Below are 25,877 nucleotides of genomic sequence, written 5' to 3'. Positions count from 1 at the left end.
TTCCTCTCCTTTGTCTCCATCCTGCTCTCCTCCTTTTAATCCATTCTGCTCTCCTCCCTCCTTTCCTCTGTCAATATCCCTGTTCTTTCTTCCTTTCTTCTCTTTATTTATTTCAGTGGTTTGAATACCACCTATTCAAAATTCATACTCAAATTTAAAACTCTAAATTCATAGTTTCAGGTGATTATCTTTCATTACCCAATCAATTCCTAAACTTCTATACTTAACTCAGTTTCCCAGGTGACTATAACTTGTTCGCTTTCCGGTAGCACATGTCTCATTTACTCTTCCCGAAGTTCCTATTTTTCATTCCTCCTGTGTTTTCCTGGGTTCACTAGATACACCTTTTATAGTTCAAATCTCTTACACTCATTATCCACATAAGAACTACTGTCATGTAAAGTCAAATCTGGTCTGTAACGATTTTACCCCACTAGCATAGATAATCTCCACTCTCATAGGCAATGTAAATAAAAATGCTCACCATGATCAAAGCGACCAGAACAGCACAGGCATGATGCAATAGTGGTCGGGACATCTCTCTCTCTCTCTCTCTCTCTCTCTCTCTCTCTCTCTCTCTCTCTCTCTCTCTCTCTCTCTCTCTCTCTCTCTCTCTCTCTCTCTCTCTCTCTCTCTCCCTCTCTCTGTCTCTGTCTCTCTCCTTCCCTCCCTCCCTTCCTCTCCACTTCCCTTTCTCCCTCTCCCTCCCTTTCCCTCATTCCCTTCCCTTTGCCTCCATCCCTTCTCCCCTCTTCCCTCTTCCCCTCCCTTGCTCATCATCCTTCTCCTTTTCCCTCTCCCTCACTTTCTGTCTCATGGAGGCACAGTTTAAGGTTGTTCATAAGAGAGGCTCAGATAATGAGATGTTTCCAAAATTTTTAGTCTTAGGTAAAACAGCAAAACATTTAGTAAACTAATTATAAACAGACCACCTCCATCGCCATGACCACGACCACCACCACCACCATAACCACCGCTACCACTATCACCACCACCACTAACTTCAAAACTCAGCAAGGCTCAGTGAACATAGTGTGATGAAAGACAGATGATAGGGAGGAGTGTAATGAAATGTTATCTTGAGAATGTGGCATGGCCACAACACTCATGAACTCACAACTGCTCTGATTGTATGCACAGGCACAGTGTAGGCACAAGACTGAGCCAGTCACTAAACATTCCATCATAGATGATGGGAGTATTCCACCTGTGGTCACTGATGTTACTTATGCTCTGGTAGATAGCTTCATGCTTATGCCTTGGCTAAACACAGTGAGTCACAAAGCAAAATTTAAAGAATAAAATATAAAAATTAAGCTAGGAAAGTGGGATGGAGACTTGGAAGGAAACAAGAATCGATGGGTGTGGGGAAAGGATAAGAGATAGTGGAGGGACGATTATGATCAGAATTTATAATATACATGTACAAAATTGCTAAAGGATAAACTAATAAGCACACAAATAAGCAAAACACCATCTCAGCAAGTCACAGTTATTGTAGGCTACTCTGATTATGACAGGCAGCTTAGACACTGCAAATGTCTCTGTGGATAACTACTCAACACTTTCTAAAGCCATGATGCTTCTGTAATCAGGCACTGCCAACTCAGAGGAAAAAAACCCTATAAGCCACTGGTACACTGTTAACCATTCTCCATGGGCCTCAGGACTTTCTTATCTCCATGGACTTACCACATTGCTAGGAAACATGAAAAAAGACTTGATGCCTATCAGAGTTCCACTTAAAGATCTAGAGTCCAGGAGCTTGCATTCTCCTTAAACCCTTCTTGGCACACACTAGCTTCCCTACCCTCTCCATGGTACCATAGCCCTCCCTTGCAATTACAGCTTTGTAATGATGTACTTCATGCTTTATCTTGATTCCTTTTACCCTCTCTCCATGGTTGCCTACATAGTGTAGACACAGTGTCTGAGAGATCCATGTCCTTTAAGTCCTCTGAGACCGTTTAACTCTTGGCAGCATTAAACAATTGTGAATTGAGCAAGAAATGGATCTTGTGCCTTTCCAAGTCACACTAGTTGCACCACAGGAACGTTAATCTACTTTAAGTTTCTAGTAATATAAATTTAGTCTCTTCGTTTTCAGTTTATAATAATACAGATTTGGTTCTGATTCAAATTCTGAGAATCTTTTTGTTTCTTTGTTTGTTTCGCATGTAGAATATGCCAGATGTACCTGTGGACAATCAGAGAACAACTCTGCAGGGTTGATTCTGTCCTCCTACGAAATGGGTCCTGGGGATTGAACTCAGATCGCCACATTTGGTGACAGATGCTCTTACCTACTGAGCCATTTTCACCAGTCAGTTCCAGATACTGAGAATCTTTTTGTTTGTTTGTTTGTTTTGTTTTTTTCAAGACAGGGTTTCTCTGTATTGAACTTGCTCTGTAGACCACGCTGGCCTCGAACTCACAGAGATCCTCCAGCCTCTGTTTCCCAAGTGCTGGGATTAAAGGCATGCACCACCAATGCCTAGAATCTTAATACTTAGTGTTCTTTAAATAAGACTGAGATAACACTGGGTTATTGGACTTCTATAGAAAGGAATGGATTGATCCTCAGAAAGCAGACTACAATTCAAAATGGAAAAGTGACTTCCCTAATCCCTTCAGAGAAAGATGCTTGTATTTCAATTTCAGGATAGGCAAAAGAATGTCCCTTCATTGGAAAAACAATTAATAATAACCCAGAACATCCACTGTTGTGTTCCAAGATTAAAGAAATTACTATATTTTCTAGATTTGAGTTCTCCCCCTCTCAGTTACTGGACTCATAGTCAGGTGACTTCAGCTCTTCATGCATCATTTTTTTTCCTCAGTGTCAATTGTCACTACAATTCTGTTATGAGAACTTCTCAAATAGAGACTTTGCTACCCAGTAACCAAGGTATTGATAATAAGAAGAAATGACCAAACTCTGGGGAAATATTAAAGCATGTATTTAATTCTGGCCTTCACTGTTTAGAGATCTCAGAGTACAGGACTAGAGGTGTGATTCAATCACTCCCATACCTTATGGTCTACATGTTATCCTTAAGATTTTTGTCCCATGTTTATACTCCTGTGAATGTAAGATTTTTATGTCCCGTATGGCATTTCAGAAGCTGGTCTAAAATGCCACATGTGTCAGTGCTTTGATAAGCCTGCATATATTGAAGAAATTTTATGATGAGGAAAATGAAAAAATGGCCTTTAGTGAAAGAGAGTGAACCTGGCTTGTAGGAAGTCAACCGGAATTAGAAAGTGTGCCACAAGTATACCAGCTACAACTGGCGAAGTTCAGTTCCCTATAGCAGCTGCTCCCAGTTCTGCTGAAGAACTTAGTTGAAATTGCCGTACAAGTCATTTTCTATTCAAATACAGAAATGAAATCTTCCTACCTAAGAATGATGATATTTGACTATCATCTTTAAGCACATATGATAGCCCTGCCCTAGACCACAGAGATGTATAGAATAGTCATATATAGAACAGGAATATCTACAAATTACACAACATCACTGTATAGTGATAGTAACTCAGACTGAAGCCATCTACTGAAGCAAAGTGACTTTTGATGTCCTACCTCTCTCCCTTTCTCAACTCTGCTCTGACAATCAAATGTCTTAGTGAGACTGAATCAGACCTCTGAGCTTGTACAGGCTAAAAATGTTATTATTCATACTGATGTGCCTTCACTGACCCACACTAGCCCTGTGAACTCACGCCAGTCTCTCTCTTCCGTCATTGCTATTACCCAAGACTAATTTGGTTGTAAAATTGTTTTAACTGAATTTATTTATTTGTTATATGTATGTGTATCTCTGCGTGTGTCTTGCATGTGTGTCTATGTGCATGTGAATGTACCTCCCTATGTGTGTGTCGTGTGTGTGTGTGTGCGTGTGTCTGTGTGTGTGTATGTGTGTGTCCCTATGTGTATGTGCATCAGTGTGTGGGGGGTGGGGGTTTGCTATAGCATGGGTACAGATATCAGAGGTAGTTTTTTGTTGGAGTCTCCTGAAGTCAGTTCTACCATGAGAATTGCCAGGACTGAACCTAAGGTGTTAATTAATACACACAGCAATTGTCTTTACCCTCTGAGCCATCTCACCAGGCCCAGGGACATCTTAACTGAAATCTCTGCACATTGGCTTTGAGGTAAAATGGTGACCACATAAGATTACTAGAGGATAGTATTTATGACAGATATATGAACAATGAGTTTTGAAAACAACCTTGGATGATAATCTCTGCTGTGATGTGGAGGACACTGGGAACACCTCCTGTTCCTACAATGATTATAATACAAAAATAAAAAGACAGTTTTTTCTCTATAACAATTATAAGGTCTAACCCACAGGGTCACTCAACCTTAGTCCTTTAATCAGCTAATCCTTAAAGTAATGATTTGACATTGAGAAAAAAAAATGACGCACGAAGAGCTGAAGTCACCTGACTATGAGTCCAGTAACTGAGAGGGGAACAACTCGAACCCAGGCAGGCTTTTCCAGAAAGCAAACACTGCTTTTCACTCATTGCTGTATACTAGTGCCAGGTTCACTGTAGACACACAAAAGCGGGTCAATCAAATACTACTGGAGACATAAGTTGGATTGGAGGGGCAAGGTACTCACATTTGGAAGAAACATCACATAAACCCTCCCTCTTATTGAGGTCCCAGCACAGATTCCACCCAATTTCTTACAGATTCTCTGCTCTGAGAAGAAAGGTATCCACCCAAGGGCCAAATGTCAGCTTAACCAATGCATTGCCCTCATCTAAGTAGTGTTTTTCTGACATTTACAGATAATATCCTTCCCTAATGATTAACAGATGGGAGTAACCGTAGCCTTAAAGGATTAGGCACCTAGAAACCTCTGCTTAGGGCCTCACTCTCAATAGCCTAACAATATCTTCTACAGTGTATTGTTTTATTGTAACATAAAAAACCAATGTTTGCAAGTATTTACAGTTGAAACTTCAAGAGAACTTTCTTCCTGCCATGATGCCTATTATCACCTTGCCCCTGGGCTACCTTGCTTGAGTGTCATAGACACAAGACTATGGGTCTCGACCTACTTCCAGCTGTTTGGCACACTATTTAACTCTCTTCTTACCCCAATCCCTTTCTCCCACTTGTCCCACACAATTTACAGTGTCATTAACTTCCAGCTGTTTTCTATGCCCTTGGACTTTGATGATTAGCTCATGTCAACCTTGAGAAGATAACATCTCTTCTTTCCAAACCCTGCTCAGTTACATTTTATTGAAGTTGTTCTTCATGCCTCTTCCTCCCTGCCATAGGCAGGTCCATAATTCCCTAGCCCAGTATATGTTCTGTATTTGTTTACACAGTGTCTCTTTCCTGTAGGTACAGTGCCTGTTTGAGGCAAGCCTTTGTTTTGGAAGGCCTTTGTTTTGGTCTCTCAACATCCCCCCCACTGCTGCCAAGCAGAGCTACTACAAGTAAATCTCTGTGCAAAACTGGGATCACTCTAGATAACCAAGTACTTCAAAAGGAGAATGTAGGACAGCTTTGAGAAAGAAACCAAGCATCAATGGGAAGAGCTGAAGGCATCTTAAATTTTGATACCCCCCCCCCCCCCCATGGAAGTTCAGATTCCTGATTCAAGACCTTCCAACACTTGGCATCCAAGAAGTTAGGAGATACTGGAATTGACTAAATGCTCACTCACCAACTAGTGGAAGGCGGGTATCTGCTCTCTAGCGTTTTGGTCCAGGGCTTGTACCAACTGATCTGTTCAGCAGCTTTACCCCAGAACCTCTCAGGGTCGGCCACAGAGGCTGCGAAATGAGTCTTGTACTCGCCACCACTGCAGGTGGCCAGAGCTCTGCAGCCCCGGCCCCCGAGACTGGCCACCAAAGCCCTTCGGGCTGCACCGGCTCCTCTTGCTGAAGGGGACCCTGGCAGGGGTGCCCCAAGCGTCCCGGCGCCTGTTACTTTGCGACATTGCAGCCAGGATGGCTTCATCCTTCCTCTCTGTCCCCAGCAGCAGGCCCAGCGGCTTGCTGGCCCAGTGGGAGTGACACTGCCCCAGAGAGGAGCCTAGTAGAGGCGGGGACTAACCATGAACTGAGCCCCAAGCCCAGAAGTTTGGAAGTCAAACTGAAGTCCGCGATAAAAACCGACCTGGAGCCACCAGGAAAGCAACAGGCTGGCGCGGAGACCTGGGGAAAGGGAGCAGGAATCTACAGAAGTTGTGTTGTGTCACACCTAAAATTCAACCCTAACAGGAATTTCCAACCCCTGACACCCACTTGTCATTTGACAGAGCCCCTCCGAACGTAGATACACGAGGACTCCTAGAACACGTCCAAAAGGCCAAATGGTTTATTTTAAACGAAATATGTGTCTCTGTTCCATTGCAGAATCGCGCAGTTCTAGCCATTATCGTGAAGCCCTAGGGTGTTATTTTCTTTAGCTCGTTTATTTCTTTGTTTAAAATTCAACTCAAAGCCTAGTAACTAAAACTACAAGCAGCTCCAGGGCCACGTATGTTCCAGGATTTCCCGGCAGCCTGAAAGGAGGAGTGGTAGGAGGGTAACACAGCAGGGTTGGGAAGTGCTTCCAAGAGTGATTGACAGCCAGCCACTGGGGAAGGTAATCCAGCTGGGATCCGGAGGCACCTGCCAGTCCAGTCCACAGGATTTAGAAGCTGGAGCACAAAGGACTTGGGATATTTCTTCCCATCTAATTTGCCCCTTTTGGAGTTTTTCTGACTTTCTTTCAGAGAACACGTGGTTGTGAAATTTCTTTGAGTTAATAAAACTATTTTTAAAACGGGATGTGATGACCACTGCACAACAGTAAAGAAACTAGGAGCCCTTGTAGTGAACCCCTCGAGTGGGCGTATTGTGTAATGTGTGGGTTATGCCTCGGGAAGCTATTCTAAAACAAATGAAAAGATTAAATGAGTCCAAAGAAAGAAGACGCTAAGAAAATTCAAAGCACAAGGGTGGCAGGAATTCCTTGGCTGGCTTTAACTTTCTTTGAGCTCTGCCCTCTTTCACGCTTCAGTGAAATTCACAATCCTTTGCTTTGATATCATGCCAAACACATTCTGTCTCTGTGTCATAGTGTCTGAAACTCTAGATGTAAAGATAACGTATTCCCAAGTCTTGGGTGAGATATGGTGGGATGCCCTTGACCCTGTAAAGGAAAATAAATTAAGGAGCTATAAACAAATAATGCTTCGGGGAGAAAATGATGTGGAGATAAAAGCTAAACAGAGCAGGCATTAATCAAACGCAAGACAGAAAAAACAAATGACTTTAAGTACCCACCTCAGCTATTTTCTTGAGAAGCAAGAAACAACACTTTTCCTGTGCACTCAGCACTTTGGTTCCTCCCAAAGTTCTTAGACCAAGTGATATCTGGTAGCAGCAGATTGTCATTTAAGTCAAAGGCCATTTAACCTCTTTGCCCCACCTTCCTTCTACTCTGACATGCAAATTGGGTGGACTCCAGCTTATCACCACAGTAAAACATATGTGAGTGCATACATTATGTGTAGATGGCTTGATGGAAGTGACATGAAGAGAGGACTTCGTTGCTGCTGGCACACCTTGTATGTACATCTTGTGTTCAATGATTTTAAAACCATGAGGTTGTGAGATTTTCTGAATTGCATAAGAAGTGATGATTCTCTTCCCTGTGTTTGCTAAAGAAGCTTAGCAACAGGAGAACTCATTGCAGGACTCAAGGTCACCAAGAAGAGCAGTGAGGACTTAAATCCTTAAGAGCCAGGACACTTGCCTGAAGAGTAGTAAGCTCACTGGTTAAGGACTCTAATGCAAAAGACCCAGGTTTGAGTCCTGTGGTCAACCACATGGAGGAACATCACCTCCTCAGGCATCAAGCATGTATGTAGTCCATGGATGTCCATGCAGGCAAAACACTCATACATGTAGAATATAAAAAATAAATTAAAAATTTTAAAAGGAAGAAAGCTTCAGGAAAAAAAAAGAGGCAGGATGCTTAGATATCAAACAGGTTAGGACTTTGATCCCTTATAATCCAATGGAGAAAGGAAAAGACAATCCATATTTGAAGACTTCAGTTTTGTCACTCACTGACATCACATACCTTATCTCTGTGCCACATATAAATAAGTGTGGGAATCTGACTCGAGAGCCTATAATTCTCATGGCAGGTTGAATATCTCCTCATATTAAGAAGGGATAGTCTTATAGTCAATTAAATATTCATATATATTCTCATCTGAGAAAGCACACCACACACACACACACACACACACACACACACACACAAAGAATCAAAGAGGGTAGTGGTGGCGTTATGGAGAGGAGAAAAGAAAAAATCAAACAAAAGAACTGGAAACAAAGAGAATCTCTTAGTCTTAGAAGGGAGCAAGGAGGAATTTGGATTTAACTGCCTACTGAAAAGAAAGCAGAGTTGCTAATACCTGGAGTATCTCAGGACTTGGATCCCTGGACTCCTCAGGACATTCAGAATGGAGATTAAGGTTGTCAAACTGATGTTAAAAAAATAGGCAAGCTGAATATCCCTGCTGCCAGAGGAAACCACTTTCTCTGGAGCCATCATCTTGAGTTTTCAGTTTATTGTACAAAATAGACAGTGCCTATTTTACTGGTCGATCTTTTGCCCTTAGATTAGAAGAAGATGGCTTAGTGCTAAGCACTAAGCACAGGGAATGTTTAAAAGCATTGACTACTGGGTCTGTTTGTTAATAGTTCTAACACTACAACAGGACATGCTAAAATAGGGAATGTTCCACCAGCTTTTACAAGCATCAATTTCTTGATCTGTAATCTGAAGTTAATAAAGTAGTGTATAATAAAATTGGTACAAGAAATAAATAAACACTTCTAAATTGCATTAGGGCCATACCAAGCCAATTCAGGATGGCAGTAAGTCTATAAACAAACAATTGCCTCCACCCCCGTCTAAAATCTCTTTAATACATTAAAACTTTGAAATTAGAGAAGTAGGCAGATCTCTGTGAGTTCAAGGCCAGTCTGGTCTACAGAGTAATTGCCAGGCTCCAAAGCTACACAGAGAAACCCAGTCTCGAAAAACCAAAAATAAATAACTAAATAGATAGAAAAGAAATAAATTGGACTATTTGCAAAGAAATTATTTTAATTGAAGCATCTATGCATTATTTGTAAGATTTCAAAGATAATATTATACATTAATGAGTTGGGGGAACAACATAATCAATGCTTAAGTCATGTGAAACTGCAGTTGTAAAATGTGCCCTATGTATTTATTGATACATACACAACATTCTAATTAAAATACTATTCTAGGTGACATTTAAAAAACAGAAATACTTTGATTCAAAGATTATCCGAAAGAAACAATCCAATGTAGAAACAGAAAAAAAAATGGTGGCCTTAGAGACATGGGTGAGTAGAAAGAATGAAAGCTATGGAAACTTGTTCAATAAGCCATAGGAAATGGGAGGAAATGAGTGTAAAATGTCAACGAAAGGGACTGAACAAGGGGTAGAACAGAGTAGGAGAACAAATACAGAGAAAGAGGTAGCACTTTACCTCTTAGTTTTTTCCACTTTATAATTTTTTTCTTAGCATGGACTTCACTGATAAAGTTATTAGACTCTCTCTAGAGAGTCTAAAGTAATTACTATAGACTATCCTAACTCTGTGCCCTCTGCTCTGCTAGCCATACAAATCATCTTTGCCTAACTTTTCCAGAAACAAAATGCCTGATTAAATGAAGCATCAGAGCTACTAAACACTTGTCCTGTGATTCTTATACGCCTTCTTTCCTGGATAGACTAAAACTCAGCGAGTGGAAATTATTGTTGACACTGCTCTGTGATGTAAGTATAAACTGAGCTACAATAGAAGCTGGTAGGGACATTTAAGATTTATTGTGATTCAGCCAAGCAGTTTTAGAAAACAATGCCAATACTTGGGAACTGAAATAGTTTTCAAATTTCTAAGATGAAATTGTAAATTTTAATCTTTTAAATTTTCTTTTGTTCTCCCCCATAGTAATGACAATAAGGAAATAAAACTGCGGTGGATTCAATATGGTGGCTAATGGGAGGGCAAGGTAATGGAGGGTATATAAAGAGAGTCAACTTACGTTTGAAGGTCCAGTAACTCAAACAGGGCAGGAAACTAGAGACAAGAACTAAAGCAAAAACTGTAGAGTAATGTCTCTTACTACCTCCACTCCCAGCCCCACCCCCACCCCATGGCTTGCTCTAGCAGCTTTTCTATAAAACCCAGGACTACCCCTTTCACATAGAGGGACACTGTCTCAGCCTAGACACACAGGGGAGGGCCTAGGCCCTTCTCCAAATGATGTGATGGACTTTGATGATCCCCCATGGGAGGCCTCACCCTCTCTGGGGAACAGAAAGTGGATGGGATATGGGGTCAGTGCAGGGCACAGGAGGAGGAGAGGGAGAGGGAACTGGGATTGACCTGTAAAACAAGATTTCTCTAATTTAAATAAATAAAAAAACAGGAGTGACTCCACCCACAGTGCACTGGACTGTCCTCATCACTGATGAAGAAAATTCAGCCACAGACTTGCCAACAGAAAAATCTTATGGAGGCATATTTTCTCAATGGAGGTCCCTGCTCTCCAGATGAACCTAGCCTGTGTCAAGTTGAGACAGAGAGAGAGGAAGAAAGAAAGAAAGAAAGAAAGAAAGAAAGAAAGAAAGAAAGAAAGAAAGAAAGAGCATGCAGATAATGGGTGGATAGGTAGGGAGGGGATGGACCTGAGAGTAGCAGAAGGGAGGGTGAGTATGATCAGGATATCCTGTATGGATTCCCACAGAAATAATGAATTAATTTTTAAAGACATTTCTAAATCACATGAGAGGATTATTTCACAACAAGGCTTCCAAGGCAAGGTAGGACACTCTGCAACCCCAACTCATCCTTCAGTCAAATAAAGTAAGACCCAGGATTCACTCACCACCATTGTTTAGAATTCTGGAAAGTATCTAATAAAAATACTTTTACTTAAGAAATAATAGAGATATTTCAATTTGAGAAAAACAGGAGGGACAAAATTTAGGTATCATTTTTGGCCATTTTTAGCATCCTTATTTTCTTTTCTCTCTTTACAGCAATTTGCCACTACAAAGAAAATTCTCATTAATCAAGTCACCAAAGTCTTTAGGGGTTCTGTATGGATAATTCTTGAAGAATTAGACTACTTCTGTGTCATATTTCCAAGGAAAAATTTCTCTGTGACATTAAACTATTTGTGATCCCAAGAAATGATCTTATAGTCCTGGTAGCAAAAGATTGAGAAGAAAATGAAGATCCTTGAATATAATGTTTTGTAAAGTATAATCATTGCCAAGCAGCAGTTCAGGTTTCCAATTTGTGTGATATATGTATGTATGTATGTATGTATGTATGTATGTATGTACGTACGTATATGTACATGTGTTTTGATGGTCAGGAATATATACATGAAATTAAACTATAAATTGAAGGGTAAGACCAGTATCCCAAAACGAAAGCCACTTTAATGTAACAAGAAATTAGACAAGAGTGTGGGGTCTCAGAGACAACACAAAGAAATCACCTGAAATGTAGTTTGAATCTGAGGAGACATATGAGAATGGAATGGTCTAGTTTATATTAGAAATGAAAGTAGATGCCTCATTTATTGGGAATACTGTTGAAAAGAAAAAAATTAAAAGTGAATATGACCCAAGGGATTAAGACTGGGCTGGTTTAACCCCCAGAAACAGCTGACCTGACAAAGTTTAGCTCTTGAATCCCAGGTTGATGCCTGGGAATTCAGCATGGGACTGATCAAGACCCCCTGAATGTGGGTGTCAGTGAGGAGGCCTAGGTAATCTATTGAGCCTTGGGCAGTAGATCAGTATTCATCCCAAGTATACACATGGACTTTGGACTCCCATCCAACAATGTGAGATGTACTCTCACCCTGAACTCTTGGGGGAGGGTCTAGGCCCTGCCCTGGATGAAATGACAGACTATGGACACCCCCATGGAGGGCCTCACCCTCCCTGGGGAAGTGAGGGGATATTGGGGAGGGGGTTGGAGGAAGGGCACGGGAGGAGGGGAGGGAAACGGAGAGGGACCTGGAACTGACTTGTAAAGCAACCTTTTTTTCTAATTTAAATTTAAATTTAAAAATAAATAATAAAAAATTAAAATAAATAAGAATACAGAGATCCACAGCTGGATAATGTGCAGAGTGTGAAAAATTTTAAAACACTCAGTGTTAAATGGGATATCTTCATCAAACCCCTCTCCTCAGGATTCATGTAGCTATGCAGAAATGAACTCAGAAACATTGTAAGAGCCAGAGTGGATTGCATCAAGCTAACAATTTTCTACACTGAATATAAATGAAGCACATATGAACTCACAGAGACTATGTGAACATGCACAGGGACTGCATAGGTTAAAGCCACATGTAGTCCCAGTGTTGAGAGGGGTAAGTGGATAACAATTCCTATCCTTAATGAAGAAGCTATATCGAATTAACATCCATTTGCAAAGAAAAACTTAGTTTTCTCCAAGGAGTCTTCCTTGGTTTACAAACCACCATTCCCACCACTAGGTGGACAGTACAAAGGTAACTCAATAGTATTTTTGGATCTTTTTTGACGCATATGCTTTGTTTACGCATTTTTATTTTAGTGGTCATTTACTTTTGTTAATTTTTGCATATATGTTATTTCCTTAGGGTTTCTACTGCTTTTTGGAATAGACACCATGACCATGACAATTTGGGCAGCTTAGAATTTCATAGGTTTAGTCCATTATGACCACGGCGGGACATGGTATCAAGCACGCACACATGGTGGTAGAGAAGGAGATGAGAGTTCTAAATCAACAGGAAATGAACTGTGTCACCCAGAATACCTTGAACATAGGAAACCTCAAAGCCCACCCTCCACTGTGACACACTTCCTCTAACAAGACCATACATACTCCAACAAAGACAGATATCCTAATATTGTCAATCCCCATGGGAGCCATTTTTCTTCAAACCACCACAATTATGATCTTCTATTTTGTGTTTTTCTTGGCTATTGTGAGTGTGTGTCTGTGTGTGTGTCTATGTTTCTTCATTTTTTATTTTAAGATAAAAAGATTTTCTTTATTAATGACCCCAACCGTATTTCTTTAGATACAGGAGTTTTGAACTCCAATACTTAGAAGAAAACAAGTTAAGACTGCATTATCTGCAACTCATTACCAGTAACACATTGCAAAAAAAACAGCTTGGAAAATGGTGAAAAGGAAGGGGAGTGAGGGAGGAAAAAATAAAAGAAGGGAATTAAGATGAAAAAAGAAAGTGAGTATTATTTGATACTGTGATATTATAAAACATGGCCACGATTAATTTGTACAGTTTTTCTCAGTCAGTATTCTTTTTTAAGATAATATATTTGAAATTATAATTATATCCTTCTATCAGTCTCTTCTTCCTCCAACCCTCTCATATGTAGCCCACCCCACTATCTTACAAATTCATGGTCTTTTAATTGTTGTTGCATGTCTGTGTGTATTCTTAAATGTACAAATCCAAACTGCTCTGTCTATAGAATATTGCTCATATGTGTATGTTTTCAGGGGATGATCACTTGGTATTAGGCAGCCAATTGTTCTTCCCTGGGGAAGACTGTTCTCCTGCTTTCAACATTCCTGAGTTGCTTTTAGTGGTTTGTCTAGATCTGAGGCCTCCTAAGCTATTCTCATTTCATGTTAGCATGTCTATTGATGTCATCCTGGTTAAGATTACATTGAGGTGGTCATGTTGGTGAGACTTCAAGGATGCTGCTTCTAGCATTTCTAGGAGATACAATCTCACAGGTTTCCAGCACCACACATGATTTCTCTCTTATTCTGTGGCTCTTAAGTCTAAGTAGAGAGTTGTTGGCTACGGCCAAGGCATTAGTGCTACCACTGCACCACTGCACCTTTGGGTTACTGTAGGCCATGAAGAGGCACTATGATCAGAACAACTCATAAGCAAAAGCATTTAACTGGGGCTTGCTTACAATTTCAAAAGCTTAGTGTAATATCATCATGGCAGGGAGCATGAAGACCGATGGGAGTTCATGCTGGAGGAGGTGAAAGCAGAATCCTAATCTTCAAGCAGGGGAGGGAGGGAGGGAGGGAGGGAGGGAGGGAGGGAGGGAGGGAGGGAGGGAGGGAGAGCTGAGCACTATGGAACTGTGAGGGAGGAGAGAGAGACAGAGACAGAGACTGGGCCCAGCATGGGCTTTTAAAATCTCAAAGCTCACTCCTAGTTACATACCTCCTCTAACAAGGCCACACATATTTCAAAAAGGCCTTGCCTCCTAATCCTACTAATCCTTTAAACAATTCCACTCTCTGGTGCCCAACCTTCATATATTCTCATTCAAATCACCAAAATTTCCATATCCAAGGATCCTGTCATAGTAAAGGGAATGCCAATCTTTTTTAAAGAAGAAGAAAAGGAGAAGAGAAGGAAGAAGAGGTAGAAATGGAGAGAAGAAGAGGATGAGAAGGAGGAGGATGAGGAGGATGAGAAGAAGAAAAAGAAAAGAAGAAGTTGATGAAGAAGAAGAAATGAAAACTGACTTAATTACTTCAATTAAAATGGTCAAATACCCAGGGGATATTTGCCTCCCTCCACCCTCTTTTTCCCTATTGAAGTCCAAATTTATCTTCTGCCATTTTTTGAATTTGGTATTCCCCTTTAAAACTCATCAATATTTAATCTTTACCATGAGATACTAAAAAAGAATCATGATTAGAGTTAAGAGATTAGAACTGTGTCTTCAAAAATATATTTGTCCGTTCATATGATTAATAGGCAGATTAATGATTTCTCCTGAGAGTGGTTTCTGAACATTAGGCAAAGTTAAGTCAGGACCAGTTCTAAAATTAAACAAAATTAAAATATAGATTAAAAAGACAATACTGCTATCAAATCCAAGTTGTCTTCAGTTTGTATAGACATAGCATACATGTCAGAAATAGTAACAAATGTCTATGGTAAGGGACAGAATAAAGCCTGTCACAATCCTGAAACTTTACAAACATTAATAAGGTACTGTATAATAGCTGTGCTAAAGTGTATATATCTATTCTCAATTACAGTTAGTATAGATGGTAAAATATTTTCCATTACCTAATATTTTTCATGATTCAGGTGTTCCTATTTCTCAAATTACATTCTTTTAAAATCATGGAGTGTGCACCCTTTTTAATCTGTTTTAATTTCAACACTTGACTTCCACTGAAGAACAGGAAACCTTTCTTCTACCCCCTGATTTGTCGTTTGACCCACTGGCTAGACAAGCATTTAATACTTCAAACACTCTTAATCTTTGATAATTTCCTTTTCAAGGCTATGAGGAGCTAACAGGTACTGGTCACCTACAGAAGATCTTTTAATATCTCTGGCCCTGCTTTGGGCACTTTGAAGTTTCAAGATTAGCTGCATTGGCTTTGGTAAAATCTAAAACATCAGCCAAATCGTGCTTAATGACCTGAGTTCATTGACTATCACACTGTTCAATATTTTACAGTCTGGAGTACCCTCAATGGATAGTCTAGGTTTAGAGCATCCAAGCTATTTAGGAAAGATTCTAGTCTTAGATAAAAATACCAGTTAAAGATATACTTTACTCCTACCTCTACCCCAATATGTATTTCCCTTGCTATAATCAAGACAATTATCTGTCCATGGAATAATATTGAAAATAAGCAGGAAGACACGACTAAAGAAGAGGTAGAAACTCAGCTAAATGGTTACCTCCTTTCTACTTTATCTTCTTAGGACTATACGAATAGGAACTAAAGGAAGCCCTTACTTTGATCTGAGAGCAATGAGGATTTTATTGACATGTGAGACACAACAATAATAGAATAAAATAAAAGTAATATTTCATTCGCATAAAATGTTACAATTTGAAGACTATGCAAGACAGCAGAAAATCAACTAAGACTTACTACATAGTTGTGTATAGTATATGTTACAGGAACTCCCCACAAATTTTAACAGTGTTGTATATGGTCACATGGCAAGATTCTATATAGGAAAAGTAAAATTGATGTTTAACAATGTAAATGCATTTGTGCTGATTGAAAGGAAGTAATGATGGCCCTAAGTAAGTTGTAGTTACAATCCATCATCAAATCTTTCAATTTCTATTAAATTCCAAATAATAATGCAGAGAAATGATAGCGGGAGTGAGAGGCAGCTGCTCACATTGCATCCAGGATCAGAAAGCAGAGAGAAATAATGTTGGAGCTAGGCTCACTTGCACTTTTTTATTCATTCTTGAAACCTAGCCTATGAAATGGCCCCACCAATGATCAGCTCAGTCTTCCCTATTCAGTTAAGCTACTATGGACACACCTCTCACACTGGAAAATGTGTCTCTTGGGTGATTTCAAATCCAGTCAAGCTGACAGTAAAGATTGACCACACACACACACACACACACACACAGAGAGAGAGAGAGAGAGAGAGAGAGAGAGAGACAGAGAGACAGAGAGACAGAGAGAGAGACAGAGACAGAGGCAGAGACAGAGACAGAAACAGAGACAGACACAGAGAGAGATCCCATCCTCTCTCTGTAGAGGCTTTAAGCGTGTCTCTTCCACAAATTGGTTTTACTGCATCTGAGAATGTCTGAGAAGGTAAAAAATTTCCAACAATCCATGACTGCAACTTTACTGTTCTGGTGGAACACTGAAGACTTCCTCATATTTTAATAATAGTTATTAATTAAGATAGAGTTACATCACTTTTCCTCCCTCCCTTTCCTACTTCCAGCCCCACACAAGTGCTATCATTCTAAACCTTCCCAGGCTTGTTTCCTGATATACAAGTTGATAGGGTCTTTTTCTTTGATCACTATCATTTACACATGAATATGTATGCAAATGTACACACAAATATATAAACACAACCTGCTATGCTCATTTTTGTTATCTGTGTTTATGTGTCTTCTAATAGGTTGTACAACGCAGGATGGTTAGCACTGAAACCATATGTATGATTTTAATTGAAAACACACAAATCTACCTTTTCCCACAAATACTGATGGAAACATTTAAGACATTTACTGTAACATACATCTTAATCAAGTTAGAATAAAATATATATATTAAAACCAACTTCTACAATTTTGCTTTTAGTTGTTTAGCTACAATTTGGCATAAGATTTGGATATGAGACTTAGGTTTTTGTAGACAATATGATTGGATTTTATAAGAAATACCTTTAAAAATCATACTTAATTAATTTAAATTAGAAAGATAACCAGAAGCTTTTAGAGAAAGGAAACAATCCACCTGATGTTTGTTTTTGGACAGAGATCATTAATTAAAACAACATTATACTCTATTGTTATCTTTGTGAATGAAAATGTTGCCTTTACTTTCAGTTGTCTGAACACATGGGTCAATTGGAGATACTGCTTGGGTAGATGTCAGAGGTGTGGCCTTGGTGGAAGAAGCATGTCACTGAAGGCAGGCTTTGATATTTCAAAGCCATATGCCACTTCCTCTTTGTTCTTTTGGTTTCCTTCTTGTAGTTCAAGATGCAAACCCTCAGGTTCCTCCTTCTGCTGCCATGCCTTCACTCTGACATCTTGGATTCTAGTGTTGGGGAACTGTAAGCACAAAACAAAACTACAAAAAAAAAAAAACCCCACCACAACTCTTTCTTCTACAAGGTGTCTTAGTCATGGTATCTAACCATAGCAACAAAAAAGTGACTAATATATTATTCGATCTTAAAGATTTACTGAAGACATAACTATCTATTTCAACTCTATTTTAATATATCTACTTTCTGTTTAGCAAAGGTATGCCAATATGTCTTATAATCAATTATATGCAAATGAACAGAATTAAAAGTACATGTCATGAAAATATTACTGATAAATAGGTATAAATACTTTTAATTGGTATGTAAGCTAATTTTATAAAAGAAAAGAAGGAAGACATTTTTAATGGTGTTAATCACTCATTGCTATGCTATCCTTTAGTATATTTTAAGAAGCCCAGATAAGCAAAAGTAAAGGTATAATTAATTAATGAATTACTACAAGGTATAATTATAAAGACAAATGCCAAGAATGAATTACTACAAGGTAACATTTAAGAACTTAGACTGTCCAGTCAGATCTTAATTTCAACCTTTGTTTTCTGTATTACTGGTCATGTGATTTTGGCCAAGTTTCTCATTCCAAGACTCAGGTTCCTTGAGATGTGTAAAGTAAGGATAACTTTATCTATCTATAATGTTCCTGGAGATGGGAGTAAGATAGTGTATACAGTCAGTATAGTGCTTAGTTTAAAAAGTGGTGCTAAGTTGATGAAGACTTCCACTCAAGCATCCAATACATATTTACCAGGATGACTAACACAAATATAACAGCACCTAGATTTTCATCATCAAAGTTAGATTTAGTAAGAAGGTAGAGAGTGGGAATGCATGTCCATTTAAAAAAGGGTGAGGAGTCCAGGTAAAAATGCTGCCTGCAGCTTCGGTTTTTAAAGATAAGGCTGCAGGGACAGATAAGGATCAAGGATCAGGCAGAAAATAGCAAGACTGAAGATTATCCTAGTCAAAGAAAATAGCACTTAGGGATCACTTCAATCTTTTATAGAAACAGCTGGATATATGTTTTCATAAACTTCTTCTCTTGTTCTTTTTATATGCTCTGACATCTCTTAGGAACATTCTTCTTTGTTCTCTGCCTGTCCCGAACTCACCTCATGCATATAAGGTGAATCTGAAAAGTGAAGAAGTAATCAGACACAGAGAGTATGATGGAACTCATTTACATAGTAACTGGGACTCATTGAAGGTTGTAAAGTGGTAAACATGCCTTTTCTTATGTATATATATTTATATGTATATATATATGTTTATTTTTATGGACTGTTTTTCTGATTATTTGCATATCGTGTGGGGGGGGTGAGTGATACTTCCTCGGGGTTATAGTTCCCCTGACTGAAGATTATCTTGACAGTACCAATCTATCTCTGGGTGAAAAGATCAGCAATGGATTTTTACAGACAGCTGAGAAAATAGACAGAGAGATAGAATGCTCAACATTGAAGAAATATCTATTTAAGTTGCACACAGTCTGTGATCTGTATGGAAATAGTATCCTGTGTGATTCTAGAAGCTCAGTGTATACAGAAAGAAGCAAATCTGAACCCGGCAGAGGAGGAGTAAAGGAGTAAATACAAGACAGCTGTTGAAGAGGATGGCAAAAGAAACATGACTGCATGAAAGTGATCACGTCAAACGATGACAAAAAAATTAGAGAAATGCAGGGAATTGTGTTTGCCTACTGTTTTCCAATGGACTCCAAATACTGACAATGTCCTTTATCCTTTATGATTCAGACCATCTTAGCTCCCCTTCATGTCTCTTATATCCCCAAATTCACTTATCAACTTAAGCCTATCTTCTATCCTATCTGAGTGAATGAATTTTGAGTAAATATCACAAAAATCTCAATATTTTAATGAGGTTCCAAGCAGAAACTTGTGTTTGAATTGTGTGTGTCTGTGTGTGTGTACATGTGTGTGTGTGTGTGTGTGTGTACGTGTGTGTGGTGTGCATAAACACTTATGTGGAGGCCAGTAGTTGATGAGCGGTGTCAGTGTTCACCTTATTTTTTTGAGACAGGTTTTTGACCAAATCAGGAGCTAACAGATTTGGATAGACTAGCTGGCTCACAAGCTCCAGGAATCGTCTCCATCCCAACCTTTCCCCCAGTGGCAGCGTTATAGATATGGACCACTGCGCAGTTTCTGCATTTGTGCTGAGCATCTGAACTTGGGTCCTCATGCTTGTATGACAAGCATTTTACCAGCTGAATCATCTCCCCAGTGCATTTACTTATATTACTTTGAGAGTATAGGAAACATCAAGTGATTAGCGTATGTCTTTTTGAAAACACAAAACCATTTTGGCCCCTTTGTCTCACTATGTAACAGAATAGAAAGCTAAAAAAATAATTACAAGTAAGATATGCTACCAACAAGGTTTGGGTGAAGCCCTTTCTGGTTAAATTTGTTACCATGGGATTTGCATCTTCTCAATTACATAAGAATTGCTTTATTTTTCTTCAGAAACTGCATTCAAAAGCAATTTCATTGAACCTGGGCACTTATTTAATTGATTTCACTAAAATTAAATCAATTTCTTATCACAATAGCTTCAAGTCAATATGTATACAAAATTGTGAAGATTCTCATTCAGTTAAAAATAAATAATTTCAAGCTTGGTGGTGAAGGCACACGTCTTTAATCCCTGCACTTGAGAGGCAGAATCAGGTGGATCTCTATGAGTTCAAGGCCAGCCTGGTCTACAGAGTGAGTTCCAGGACATCCTCCAAAGTCACAGAGAAACCCTGTCTTGAAACCAAGTAAATAAATAAACAAACAAACAAATAAATTCATATTAATTATGATTAAATTTATAGAGTGAATACAACCAAAATACTCACAAAGAATAATATCTTATTATTGCCTTGTCAGAAAAAAAAATCCAAGTATTTGGACTATGTCTCCTGAATTTTCTGTACAGATGAGCAAGAGCCTGAATTCTCTCCCCTCTTCCCTCAATATCCATGTTCCTTTCTTTTACGCTTGCCACTAAAGTATTTTTCTAACCATGCATAATTCCAATTCATAGAATTGTAATCAATTTAATGTGCACCTGAGTTGTGTGCCACCTCTGAGAATGTTCCTCAAAGACTGAATAAGACTTGGGGACCACATACATCCTGTTTCTTCTGCCTGTTCTCCAACTGAACAGAATTCAGTGAGAAACCCTTCTATGCAAGAGCTAGGCCACTGCATTTCCCTGGAGAGCAGAGTCATAACAGCCACCATCTCCTGTATCATGTGAGTCAGAAATAGTGTCTACTCTTAAGGCATAGAGACCTTGGGATAATTTCATTCAAGGTCTGATACAGTAGGGTAAGAAGAAAACTACATGTTCATCTGCTGTCCTCTTTTTTTATTATTTTATTTTCCAGTTTAAATTTAGATAAGAAACAAGGTTGCTTCACAAGTCAGTTCCAGGTCCCTCTCTCTTTCCCTCCCATCCTCCTGTGCCCTCCCTGCAACCCCCCCCCGTTATCCCCTCATTCCCCCAGGGAGGGTGAGGCCCTCCATGGGGGTGTCCATAGTCTGTCATTTCATATAGGGCAGGGCCTAGACCCTTCCCCAAGAGTTCAGGGTGAGAGTGCACCTCACATTATTCTATGGGAGTCCAAAGTCCGTGTTTTTATTCCTAATCACCACACAACCTTGCTGTCCAATGAGGTGACACTAAAGGCATACCATCCAGCTCACTGAATCAATACAGTTGAAGTTCCTATTTATGAAAGCAAGAGGGTAGGTATCTTTCTTCGTAGAGATTTTATTTTATTTATTCTGTTTTTATTTATTAGGATTTGTGTTTAACATAGATACCATTAAAATATTGTATTTCATGTTGGCATAAATAACCTATTGTATATGAAATTCACTTACTGAAAACAATGTATTTTACAGCAGCAGGTACATGATCTTAACAGAAATAGTTTCATTGCGTCTTTAGAACCCTTTAGATTCTTCTGTCATTAAAATGATAGTCTGCAAAGGCTAGTACTGAGATTTTAAAGTCTAACTAAGATTAATCATGATTACATTATTTCTCAGAAAGTGGACAGTACATAATAGGATACAGCTAGACCCCTGAGGAAACCTGAAGAGGGTATTTTCAGCTGATTATTTCTTCCAGATATAGCTAAAGCACTGAGAAGCTTAGAAATTGCAATGATCTTTCCTAGAGAGCTAAGTAAAAAGATTGAAATGAAATAACATTGGACTTCAAATAGAATATTCTGAGTGTATACACATCTTAACGTAAGCAGTTACTCAGAACAACAATCAAACATTGTGCATGTTAAATCGTCCACGTAGACTGATGGGTTCCTAAGTTCAAGGACTTCACAAAGGATTGCTATAGGCAAGGTAATACTTGAATTCAAACTGAAATTGTAGCCCTGCGGTCCACAGCAGAATGTATTTTCCACTCCGGGTTACATATGCATCATCCCATTTTTTACTTGTGTAAAATGTGAAAGTACCAGAAATAAATACAAAGTGTTCCATTCCTCTCAGGTTATTGTGAAATTCAATTTGTCTAAAAATCATAGGGGGTAGCCTGCTGTGTGATGTCTTACAGATGTTTTCTCTCCCTCGTTTACTATATTTAGTGTTTTAACTGTCAGCTTTTATCAGTGCTAATCAATAGCAAACACATCTATAACTGACCCCAGATATTTTAAAACATGAAGCTGGCCAATTGTTTCTGAGAAAGGGTTTCATATCCTTATGACTGACTCATTTCTGAGTCCTCCTGTTAATAATATCTTTGAATCAATACATCCTCATTGTTGTTTCTATAAATGTGCTCTCCTAGCTGTTTCTTAACACTCTATTAAATGTAACTAGAGTTAAAATTAAAGGTTTACTTGATGTTTGATTCCCTGATTTATAAAAAAATTCAATTCAACAAGATGAAAACCTCCCATCTGCTCAACATATTCAAAATACATGCGTCTGTAACATGAACTTTGGTGGCATAAATTCCAAAGGAAAAATGTTTATCATTTTTAGAACAGTTCTCCAAGATTTGGATTATGAGCCACTATAAGAGTATGCACCTTAATTTCTATTCATTCTTTACTTGGTATTACAAATATATTCTAGCTTTCTGGTATTTTAGCTTGTGGTCTTAAATAAAAAATGAACAAACAAAATAAGAAAAAATTTCATGTCATGGACATAATATCTGAAAATTCACATGCCTTAGTCTTTATATACAATTGGCAAAAAGAGACCCTTTTTTGTAGGAATATAGTATAAAATTACCAGATGGTATTTCCTAGTCTCTGTTGAAAACTTCTGTTTTCTTGGTAGACAAAACACTTAAAAGAACAAAAAGCATGGTACTGTACCAAAAACAACATGCTTCCGAGTACTGAGTCTATTTTGATATGCACTGTTCTTTATTCATTCCAGTTAGACTCTTGCTTCATTTCTTTACAGAAATAAAGAAAACCAAATATTTTATTATTTGTGTAAGACTGTAAGGTTTATGGCTAAGGGAAGGCCTAAGACAATCGCTAAAATTCCTTCTTAAAATCTCTATTCACAGACATAAAGGTACAGAGTTCATGTGTCCAGTGTTGACCAGGGTTAATAATACAATGATAAGACTTTTGAGTAACTATAGGAGAGCATCGCCAGCAAGAAGCCCAACCCGAAAGGCAAAAGAGCATGTGAAGCCTGAACAGAGCCCACTAACCATCCCTGCTCTCCTCTGAGAGATTCAAGCTGTGATTTACAAACAGTTTTCTTGAGGAACCTACTATGAAATAGCAAACAAATTTAGCCATAGCTGCTACCTTGGGGCTTTGCTGACTTCCCCAAATGGAGAAGCAGTAAGATGTAAAAAGACAATTCTGGAAAAGTATGCTGTGTGACACTGATTCTCCAGTCTCCTTCTAAAAAAAATATTGCGATGGACCAATGTGTTGCAGAAATATCTGATCAAACACTGGGAAAATGCTTTTGTTATCTGCTTTTTGAGATGGCTTGGTCTCCTCCTTCACCGATGTGCTTCTGAATCTGTCTGAGGAAAACATGAGTGGAAGCTTAATTATTCTACCATGTGTACAGACATCCAATGTTGCAAGGCATTGCTGGTTGGTCAGAGGTTGCAGTCTATCATGGCCTGGCTGCTTTTCCCAAAAGCTTGAAAACATGGAGACTCCCTCCCTCCCCAGGGAAATATCCTGTTGTCTACCTGCCCTTATCTGGAGAATGTCTCTTGGCCTGGAGGACTGACCTTATCTGAAAGCTGTCTCTAAACCAGATGCCTGCTTTATCTCTGACTTGACCCTTGGTACAGATTCCTACTGGAACCTTCTTTGCTGCACACATGATAACTAAGACTTGTGCTAGGAGCTTTATGATAGGATCTTGCAACTTAATAAAAAAATAGGGTTTGCCCTCAGGCTCCCCAAGCCTATATAATCCTTATACTCTGGGATAAAGTTGAGCTGATTCACCGAAGTCTGGCTCCTGGAGGGAGGCCTGTCTCTGTCTTACCCACAGCTGCCAGGACCTTGTTCCCTGCCTCTGCCCCATCCACCCTCGTGGGCCATGGTAGCCAGCAATATGGAGGAAAAAGCAGAGTCACAGTCCAACATCACAGAATACTCCATGCAAGTACACAGATTTTCCTTGTCAAATTTTGCTATTTGGTATAAACATTCTTTGATGTTACTATATGCATTTTTTTTTATTTAAAGGAGTACTCTTCGGAAACATTAGCTTAGTAGAAGCTAATGTCAGTCACCTGTTTTAAAGATTCTGTATTTTTATAAGAAATTTACCTTTGGATTTTAAGGGTGACATTCAGTACTTTTATGCTTCAGTTCCTATTGAAACATATTTCATTTTAAGTTGGATGAATATCATACGTTTTTAGAGAGAAATACCTTTAAAAATGCTCGAGTAAGTGGATGAATTATTGTATTTTTGCATCAGGTTTTTTTTATAACAACTACTACATAAAACAATTATTCAAACAGATTTTCAATTATTTTTCTCTGCTGAATGAGACAGAATGATAAAGTTCAAAGACATCCTTTAGATAATTTATAAACCTGCCTTCATTTCTCTAGTGGAAGGAATTATAGTAATTTATTCAGGATTTAAAAAGAGAAAACAATAAAGAGAGTAGCTATGGAATAATCAATAGACAACACCTCTCCCATATGTGGGATAACAGGCTTCTGCTCCAAACTCCTTAACTTTGTAGTGATGGCAGTCAGGGCTCTGGGTCCAAAGCTGTATTCATGACCCTTTATAACTGCTGAAGTTCCAGATTTAATTGCTCATTCTACCCAGCAAGACAGAATTTGAAAAGGCTGAATGCTCTGGAAGCTGAACACCTTGTTCTCACATCTGTTATTAATAGCTAGACTCCTACCATGTGGTCAAATGGGAAGGTGGTAATAGTCATATATCTAGCTAAAACTGAGAAATAATTAGCAGCCTATTGCCGCAGAGAACTAGTAAGGGAAGAACTTAAAAGTTAGTGTAGCTTCCAGAATTGCTGCCCCTCCTTTCACTAACTACACTTCCACCTACTGTGTGAACATACTTCAGTGGTTTTTTCTTTTCATTTTAAATGTCTCTTATTGATTTATGTTACAATGGCATATATGTGCACAATGTGTTTTCATCATAGCCACTGCATTACCTTCCATTGTCCTCCACCTTTTCTTCTTAATGCAGGAGCATGAGCGAATTATCAGTTCTAATACTGATGGAGAAAATTTCTCCCACTTATTCATCAATCATTAGCTACATATAACACTTCATGGAGGAGTGGGGTCTTATGATCCCCACTCCCATCCATGATAAAACCTGACAAGCACATTCAAGTGGAAGCTTTATGATGATAGCCATAGCTGTTCTAAATTAACATTTTCAGCAGTCATGTCATATCTGGAAGATAACTCTCAGCATCACTCTTTGCATATCTGCTCTTATCTAGATGTCCTGTTTCGTGCTGAAAACTTGGACACATATTCTTCGACTACTTATTGGTCTCAACATTAAGGGCCTCCACTGCAAAATGAGGCTTCTCTGACCAAATTTGAGTATATCACTGATCTATGGGCATAAGATGAAATATTTATAAGGCGGTTTCCCGAGCACAACACAACCATCTAGCATAGGAACAATAGCAGGTTATATTTCAAGACTTGTGGCCAGGTTCACAGTAATAAACAAAA

General features: G+C 38.8%; 1 protein-coding gene across 1 annotated transcript in view; it reads right to left on the bottom strand.

The window, feature by feature from the left end:
• Acss3 (acyl-CoA synthetase short chain family member 3) overlaps positions 1–6,076 on the bottom strand; it is a 169,623-nt gene extending 163,547 nt beyond the window's left edge. The window contains exon 1 of the mRNA XM_040754956.1: positions 5,697–6,076. Within this exon, the coding sequence (XP_040610890.1) occupies positions 5,697–5,992 (296 nt within the window). The 5' untranslated portion in view covers positions 5,993–6,076. The remainder of the gene's footprint in view (positions 1–5,696) is intronic.
• Between the last annotated feature and the right edge of the window lie 19,801 nt (positions 6,077–25,877).

Source organism: Mesocricetus auratus, unplaced genomic scaffold, assembly GCF_017639785.1.
Source record: "Mesocricetus auratus isolate SY011 unplaced genomic scaffold, BCM_Maur_2.0 Super-Scaffold_100011, whole genome shotgun sequence".
Lineage (NCBI taxonomy): Eukaryota > Metazoa > Chordata > Mammalia > Rodentia > Cricetidae > Mesocricetus > Mesocricetus auratus.
Note: the sequence above shows the minus strand (reverse complement) of the source record. Positions and strands in the feature narration are given on the sequence as shown.